Below are 9,914 nucleotides of genomic sequence, written 5' to 3' on the forward strand. Positions count from 1 at the left end.
ACAAATAAATTGGTAATTTTGGTACTCAAAACACTTGACATATATATATATATATATATATCATGTAAGCAACTTGGCCAAGCACACAATTAATCCATAACATCATTCTTGGACCAAGATATGCATACTTATCATAAGATTCACACAAGTCATATCCAAATAATGTCATGTTCCTAAATTGGTAATATTTAGTGACAATATTCATTACAAAACCAAAAAGGAGAAAGGAAAGAGCTATACTACAATGCTCTTCACTCTTCAGACGCTCCTTCCTTCTTCTTATCCCTACCGGAGCCCTCACCTGTAAAATATAACCACGGGGTAAGATAAAGATCTCAGTAACTAATATAATTCATCAAATGTTTATTACCATAAATAACTATAAAAAAGTATCAAAACCATAAAAATTACAAGCATACCATAATTATGAGATAAATGTATCTCTTCTCAACAAAACACATAGTTTTACACTAGCATGATCATCTAACCATCGAACCTCCAATGCTCCCCGACATGAAACCATAGGCTCTCCTAGTTTAACCATTTGTTGACCTGAGCACACTTTTGGTGGTAGAAATACCCAACCCAAGGTAATTTAACCCGCTTACGGACTATAGTTTTTCCCTCTTCACACACTTGTGATAAAGACGTCATTGACTCCTAATCACACCCTAACGAGTACTAGGGAGTTGCCAGACTACCCAAATATCCTATGGTGTTAGCCCAACTATATGAATTTTTCACTCACATATCTCCACACACACATATTCTCACATATCTCGGGTGAACTCTCACCCCCTATGATCATGCTCTTTCACAATTTTCAGTACTTTTCATCACATTTTCACATTGCAAACCTATATACATAATATATACATTTCAATTAGAATAATAACCATTTATAAAACACTTTTTCATGCTAAAAATCATTTACAATATTAAATTATGCACAAAACTTTTCAAAACTACAACTTTATTTATCATTTAAAATTGCTTCTACACAATTAGAATAGTTAATAAACACAATAAACTATATGGTTACCTCAACCCTTTTGTCACACTAAAAGGGTCACCGTGGCTCAACGTCAGCTCCACACGTTCTATATGCACGATATTGCGCGAGTAACACTCAATCTACACAATAAGTGACAATCATTAATTATCACTCTGGATAACTTTGAATTCACTAGATTCTAAGTGTTTAAAATACTCAAATTCCTTTTCTAACAACATCAACCATTCCCACGTACTTTAACCATCCTATTACACATTTCAACATATCAAAATTGCTAATCAATTTCCCACATTATTTTAAAATCCTCAAATTATACTTAGCATTTGTCCAAACTCTTACTAAAAATTCTCAAGCACCACAAAACTCATAAACTTAAGGTTAGAAGCTTGATTTAATTCTCCAAGATCTTAAATAAGCCAATGGGTTCAGTCTAAACCCAAGGAAACTGAAATCAAAGCCCCCATTACCCCAAATGTTCAGATTTTTGCTTAAAGGAGGGAGAAGAGGAAATGTATAACTTATCCAATGGTGATTCAAGCTCCAAATGCCCTCAAAGTAGGCTAGAGATCATGCCTTAACAGACCAAAAGCTCTCCTCCATCGCTCTCTCATTTTTCCTTCTTCTTTCTTCTATTTTTGGTCTATTTTCACGATCTAACAAATGCTAATTTTGTACATGCACCGCGGCACGTAATCACGCTTGTCGTGACGCATGACACAGAAAGCCTCACAAAATTTTACACTTCCTTCCGTGCCATGGCCTACTTGAACCTCGACCTAGCCCTTTTCTAAGGTTATCCAAAGATCCAAAAATCATATTAGTCTCCATAAATCTCACTGAATAAAATTTATCTAAATTGACTAAATTACTCTTGAAAACAATAATAGTTACTAATGAGAAAACTTAAGATGTTACAGCTCACCTCTCCCCTTCTAAAAAATCTTTCTATTTCTTCCTTTCCATAAAAACTAACAAGCAGTACTAAAGATCAAACACCATGCATAGAGAACCTTTATACTGCTTGACACATCTCTCTAAATTAACCAAGAGCTAAGATCTCAAATATGTATAAAAGAAATCATTCCAATCATCCCTTCTAAGCAATCCTTGCTAAATCTCTCGAGCCATAATACAATCGCTCAACACATGGAGTACAGATTTACTGTCCTGACATACTACATATTCATTAGAAGCACCCCATCACTGACTTCAAATACTATTTTTGTACAACCTATTATGACCTACCATCCATAAAAAAACTTTGATTCTTTCAATTCCTGGCCATTTCCAGATAAGCAACCATAAATGATCTTGTTAAGCCCAAATATTTTTTATCAAACATTGATACCCCTCCTTAACTGTATACACTCCCTTAGCACCCCCTTTCCATCTCCGTCCATCCTTACCTTCTTCAAACGCAAGAGGTAAAGAAGAGTTAATCCTTAATAAAGCTTCATTCAAAATTACATCTTTAATCTTATCCCACCTCCACAATCCATTTTCATCAACAACATCCTTAACCTTTCAATTCTGCATATCAACAAGAATCTCATGCACAACCACCTCCCACAAGATATACCCACCATCTAGCCATTTATCATGCCAAAAATTCATCTCGCCACCCCTTTTTACATCACAAATCTATTTACCCTACATAACATGCCAAATTGCAGCCAAATCCTTCCATAAAATTAAATCCACCCTTTTAACAACTACATCATCCCCAAAGCTAATGCCACCATTATACTTTTGCTTCAGAATATCCACCCATAAACCACCAAAATCAAACCTTAACACAATAGCCATTTTCAGAAGACAAGCATTAATCATAACTCAATAATTTAACAAACACAAACCCCTAACTTTCTTTGGTGGTTGTATGCATTTTCAATTAATCAAATGCATCTTTCTCTCATCAGTGTTATGACCCTAGATAAAAGTACACTAAATCCTTTCAATCTCATCACAAGAAGCCATTAGAAGCTGAGTCACCATCATTGGGTATATTTGGAATTAAACCAATAACAGAATTTTTTAAGATAATTCTCCCTGCCATGCTTAAACATTTAGCTTTCCAACCTAATAATCTCTTCTTTACTTTTTCTAGCACATAATCAAAGCTTCTTTTTCTTAGAACACCCATAATTAAGAGGCAATCCTAAGTATCTATCAAACTCCTCCACTACTTAAAATCTAGATATCTCCACCAACACCTCTCTAACTCTACTACTCGTATTATTAGAGAATAAAATATACTTAATTTCTCAAAATTAACCTTTTACCTAGACATACAACAAAATCCTTCAAACAATCTAAAATACATTTTATTTGAGAGACTGAAGCCTCACTAAATAACAATAAATCATCAACAAACATTAAATGGGACACTTCAGGACCATTTTTGCCAAATTTGAAAGCCTTCCATTCACCTTAAACTCTAGGATCATTAATTCTATGCCCCAACTTTTCCATAACTGAAAAAGTAGGTAAGGTGAGAGTGGATCACCTTGCCTAATCTCCCTAAAAGGGGAAAAGAATTCAGAACAACATCCATTCCATAATACACTAGTTGAGATAGAACATACAAATCTCATAATAACCTCAATGAGAGCCTCACCAAAACCTGCCTCCTTCAAAACTCTCTCAACACAAGACCATTTGACCCTGTCATAGGCCTTTTCCAAATCTATCTTAATCACAAACCAACCCTTTTTACTCTTTAATCTTCTCATACTATGCAAAATCTCATGGGCAGCAACTAGATTTTCTTAAATATGATGACAAGGCACAAAACTAACCTAATTGGGAGATATCAAATTCGGTAATAATTGCTTTAACCTGCTAACAATCAACTTGGGAATACACTTATAAATGACATTACATAAGCCAATAGGTCTCATTTACCTAATGCTCTCAGGTTCATCAACCTTTGGAATTAACGTTAAGAGAGTATTATTGATTCTGCTCATATCATTTACACCTTCATAAATACTCTTAACCACCTTGCACACATCCTCATCAACTTCATTCCAGAATATATGATAAAAAAGTGTAGGAAAACTATCATTTCCAGGCCTTTTCCATGCACCAATAGAAAACATGGCTCTCTTAATCTCATCATTAGAAATAGGTCTATCTAAAAAATCCTCTTTTGTTCAGAAATTCCTTCAAAAGTCATCAAAGTGACAATGATTCTATTTTGCTCCTCCTTTTTTCAAAAAAAAGCCTTTTATAAAAGTCCAGAGCCATTCTGCACAATTCTTCCTGATCCTCAACCCTACTACCCATCATCCCTTCTCAACATTTTAACTCTATTCCTTCTTTGCCTTTTAATAGCTTTCAGATGATAACACCTCGTATTATAATCCCCATCTATAATCTACTGTGCCCAAGATTTTTGAAACCATAATACTTCTTCCTGCTTTAAAACCTCTGAGAAATCATCTTGTAATTTCTTCTCAAGATCAAACAAGTATTAATAAGGTCTAACTAAACTACTAATCTTTCTTTGCACCCCATCCAAACGGCATAGCAAACTTCTCTTTTTACCTTCAATATTTCTGAAGACATCCTTATTCCACTTTTGTAGATTTTCCTTCAGAATCATCAAACCATTACAAGAATCCTCCCCTTTTACCCAATTCCTTCTAACAAAGCCATTAAAGTCCTCATGAAGTAACCATGCCGCCTTAAACCTAAAAGCTTTTCCCCTCTATCAAATCTCATTTTCAACTAAGGACACCAATAATGGATTGTGATCTAAACAATCAATACGAGGTAGAACCATAATACTAGCATCCTAAAATTAACTCTTCCAATCTACATTACACAAGCCATGATCTAAGCTTTCAAAAAATCTTTCATACTCCCCTTTATCTAAATCTTTACCCATAGCTCTATACATCCATTAAACAATAGCAATCAATACACTCTCTAAATTGAAGGCATCTCTCCATATTAACCTTTACCCTCTTAATATCATTCAAATCACCAACTACCAACCATTTTAAATTAATACCCAATGAAAACCTTTCCATTGCTTCCCAAAACTCACATTTCCTTTCCCCTCGAGGAGAGACATGAGCAATAGTAAGCATCCATGGCTTCTCATTTGAAAAAGAAACCATCAAATGATAAAATTAAGGATTTTCCTCAATTACATCAACCTTAACTACCAAATCCTTCCATCCAATCCAAATGCCTCTAGCAAAACCACGTCCCTCAATAGTTAGAAATTCATCAAAACAAACCCTTCGAAACAAATTAATAGCATAATCACTACTAACTCTGGTTTCAACTAGTGCAATCAAGCTAACTCCCTTCTCATTTACCATTATTCAAAGTCCGCTCTCAAAATTCTTACTCCCTGCACCCTTACAATTTCACATTAAAAACTTTTTACCACTCATCATAAAATAATTAAAAAATTTATTAATGGCAAGATTAGTCTCAGAACCCACAACACCAACATAAACCTCTTCATCATCTGAGCTCACATCCATAGAATAATCAGTATCCATCTTACCCAAAGTATCAAGCGGCCACATACCAATAGAACCCTCTAACGTAATACATTTCAAAGGGTCTATATTAGTAATCATGACATTCTAGTCAACTTTAGTTAATACAACTCTACTATAAATAGAGTTTGCACAAATACCTCTAGCAACAACAATAGCATTTTCTTGAGTCTTTTTTGCAAAAGTCTACAATAATGCCTTTTGAGACACCATTATAGCCACACGCTCTTGCCTTATCCTTTTTTTCTACCATAGAAAGTTGTTTCTAAATAAACTAGAACAAGAAACATTCTGAGGTTGCTCTTTCAAAAATCAATCCTCCTCATCCTCCCTCCTATTATTTAGCTTGGGGGATTTTTGAGATTTCATAACAATAAAATTCATACTAGCACCAACTATATCAGCCCTAATATCCACTTCTATTTCGCCCCTATGTTGCTTATCCTCCCCCTCATCCTCTTGAAATAAGCCTCTAAATCTGGAACTATCAAACCTTCTCTAATCAAACCTCTTCCTATTAGGATCCACCCAGGTAGAACCACCTTACCTCCTAAAGCCCTTATATTGCACCAAAGACTAAGTCCCCAAGAACTTCTCACTTTTTGGCTTATCAATAGACTCCTCATCAATCATTACATCACAAGAAGCATTTCTTTGACCATAATCTTTCTCAACATGCCCAAATTTCCCACAATTAAAACATAGTAAATGTAGACCCTCATACTCCACTAGATACTCCTTTCCTTTTAAAATAAATTTTGGTAATAAAGCAGCATTTAAATCAATCTACATATATACTCGAGCAATCTTCCCTCTTGTTAATAAGGAAGTAGTGATATTAACTCGAACTATCTTCCTAATCTTATTACTAAAGACCTCAAAGATCTCCTTAATATAGTATTCTAAATGTAAATTTAGGAAATGAATCCAGACAAGGAGTTGATCAATTGTCACAATAACAGGATCAAAATTTGGTGTCCATTGCCTAATTTCCAGATAACGATCCATCATCATCCATGGATTGCCCTTCACCACTCGATCGAGGTCCTTAAAGTTTGAAAAACGAACCACAAAAAAATCATTCATCAAATCCGTGATAGAAATTTCCCCTTCCTTTACCCACGTCTTCACTAAACGCTCCTCTATTCTTTTCAAACTAACCTTAAGACCAATCAACTTAATGACAAGAGTACTCTCAAATGGCTTACAAATATGCTCCTTCTCTTCCTCAGATAAAACAAATTTAGGAATAAGCCAATTACTTCTCTTATTTCATTTTTCCTTCACACCAACCTCCTTACCATCAATGATTCCCATCAAACCCCTAACCATCTGACTGAAGGATCTTCTTCCAAAATTGGACACCACTAAATCACCCTTGATCTTCTTCATACTCTACTGGAGAAGATCATCTTCCTCAACAAATTTCCTTCCATCACCAAGCACGGGAAATTCTGCTAACAAGAGCATTTTGCAAGTCATCAGGAGTCAGAGCTTGCCAAGTCAATTCTTTATTCTTAATGCCAATTTTCTTTTTGAATTAGAGGACAAACACTATTAAAATTTGAATTTTTGTTTAGAGAAGTGCTACATTTAATGTTTGATAGTCTATCAAACAATATAATGCCTATAGGTGGAATACCTATAACAAGTAGTTTGAGGGCTTTTTTGTTTTGGGCCTTGGGCCTCCAATTCACCAAAAAAAGTTTGAAGCATCTTAGGTTTTTAGATGGTAAGGATGGCAGAAGAATTTTCATTTTCTTTGTACCCGTCCTCCTATATATAAGTCATATTTTAGAAGAGATTGATGGTCTTCTTAATAAGATGTTTTGTATTAACAGATAGATTATTAATTATTTTATATATAAGAATTTTTTTTAAAGATAATGCATTTGATGAAGGTAAACTGAAATTTTTTTAGATAACATCAATAATTTAACCATATCTTGTTAATTTCAATTTGATAGTTAGAATTAACTTATATATTGGATCGGAAGGAGTATTTGAATAATATGAGGAGTTGGTCCAAAAAAAAAAGGATAATGAAATCTTTAATCTCTTAAGTTCACTTCAATTATTGTTTTGGTCCTTCAAAGTTAACTTTTATTAAATTGGTCTCTTAAATTTGTCTCAATCATTAATTTGGTCTTTATTGTTTAAAAAAAATTATAACACTGTTAAAATTTATTAACATGGATAAGTGAATATTGATGGTAGCCACATATATTGATGAAAAGAAATGTATTTATTCAAGTGGGAAAAAATAGACTTTCAAATTTTTTAAAAGTAAAATAATAAAATGCAGCATAAGAAAGCAGAAGAAATTAGATTGATCAAAATTAACTTGAATTGAGGGTTAACTTATTTCCATTTAGCTATATATAATATCAAGTTATCAATATACTTTTTTTTTTTTGCTAGCAAGTTATCAGTATACCTTACACATTAAATTAATTTAAGAGTTAATTTGTGTTTTAAACTTAAAAGACTAATATAATAATTTAAAACATAAGAGACTAAATCAATAAAAGACAAACTTAAAGGATTAAAAATGTCATTATTGAAAAAATTCTAGTAATCTATGAGGAAGTTTCTTGAGATTAAATTTATTTCAATATTGTTGTTTTAAGTATCTAAATAACATAAGAATCTCAACTATCATAATAAATACACTTTACTCTGAATCATTACAAATTACTCAATTAGTACTAAACATGAATCACAGTAATTCTTCTTCTTCTTTTTAATTTGAAAGAGTGGTCAAACCGTTCAGTGAGATGGAACCTATAACAAGTCCCATGCCCAGGGACAGCCTTTGCCAATCATATGCTAAAACAAAGTAATTCTACCAATGTGTTATTGAAACAGTATAAGATGATACCAAGATCAGCTCTCATTTGCTTTGCACTCAAAATCCTCCAACTAGTGTGGTTTTTTTTTTTTTTTGGTTGCACTTGAAAGAATTACATTTATACATTTGTGCCAACCTATACGCTAAATCTCCTGCATCCCCACAAACCTACAAATTACAAAAATCTGTAGTTGGAAAGAGGACCATTCATCTGCATTTACAAGTGTGGAGAGATTGAAAGGCAATTCAATGAATTGTATGGTTAATTTCATATTCGTCTTTCAATTGTACACATGGGTGAGAGAGATAGATGCTAAGAGCTATGGCTATGCTGGATTTCATTAGGTATTGTTGGAAGTTTCTTCTTGAAGACGTGTTTCCTGCACCTTTCAAATATACTATCGTATAATAAATCAAATTTGACTCCTGCTCTCTCCCTGTTCACTATGAATAGGATGTGATCGCCCTCCACCATCTTGTAATACCTGTTTCATCAATTCCATAATTTTCTTTCTTAGTTCACAGAAAATTTCAAAGAAAATGCATGTGTGGAAAGTGGGGCATAATTTAAATTTGATCTATGAGCACGTTAAAGGTGTGTCCCATTGAAAAGTATAACTGATTGGTTTATACGTCTTATATGTTTTTCATTTGATCTATTTACTTTTGAGCATGTAGGTATGTCCTATTGAGATTTGAGAAGCATACAAACAGACATGTCTTGTTTGCTTTTTTTTTTTTTTTTTTTTACTTGATCCGTTCACCTTCGTGTACCATGTCTTCTTAGTTTTTTTTTTTTTTTTTAAGCATTTAACAAAAAATCGCTTTTCACCAGATGAGTGGAGGCGACTCCAATATAAGTCCTAGATTGGATTTCGTTTGTTTTCTTTTCCTTTTTCCTTTTTTCTAACATTATGAACTGAAGGCACTGCAATTATATTATCTCTTCTAATAACATTCATTTTTGCAAGCTTCAAGGACAATCAGTCCAGGTTAAAGGGCATTCGGAAGCTAAGTGATTTAAGTCATCAAGCTCCACAACCATAATACTGCAGGTTTTATTCTATCATTAATTACCAATGGTAAAAAAAATAAAAAATAGGTTATTTTGCATAACATACCAGATTCCAGGTTCCAATGGTTGGCAATCTGAATCCTTCTCAACTAAACGATGTGGATGTTCAATCGGGAAGCGAGGATAAGTCATGGATATTGTGTTAAGTGCTCCATCATTGTCCTGCCAATCCTCATCCCTGCACAGGCATAATATATATGACTTAAATGGTCATTTTTACATGTTAAGTTACGACAAGTAGAGAAATTTAAAAGAAAAATCAGACAAGGAGCACAGTCAGTTAAGAAAAAGACTCAACACGTCAAAGGTGGATTCCGTAAAACATATGCCTGATATAAAACATATATTTCTCTACAATTTTTTTTCTATTTATCTTTTTCTAGACCAGGTTTAGTTGAGAAAATTTTCATTCAATGACGCTCAGAGCAAGGTCAAATTTGTATCTAAGTATTC

At 33.5% G+C, this 9,914-nt stretch overlaps 1 protein-coding gene across 1 annotated transcript; it reads right to left on the reverse strand.

The window, feature by feature from the left end:
• Positions 1–8,391: 8,391 nt before the first annotated feature.
• Positions 8,392–9,642, reverse strand: LOC129284358 (uncharacterized; the record flags this gene model as incomplete). The annotated part of the gene is given in 2 exon segments (XM_054919817.1): positions 8,392–8,871; positions 9,508–9,642. Coding segments are annotated over 2 exon segments (307 nt in total), but the record flags the coding sequence as incomplete, so codon positions are not given.
• Between the last annotated feature and the right edge of the window lie 272 nt (positions 9,643–9,914).

This window comes from Prosopis cineraria, unplaced genomic scaffold (assembly GCF_029017545.1).
Source record: "Prosopis cineraria cultivar Desert tree isolate PC_DT_omini unplaced genomic scaffold, ASM2901754v1 PC10, whole genome shotgun sequence".
Taxonomy (NCBI): domain Eukaryota; kingdom Viridiplantae; phylum Streptophyta; class Magnoliopsida; order Fabales; family Fabaceae; genus Prosopis; species Prosopis cineraria.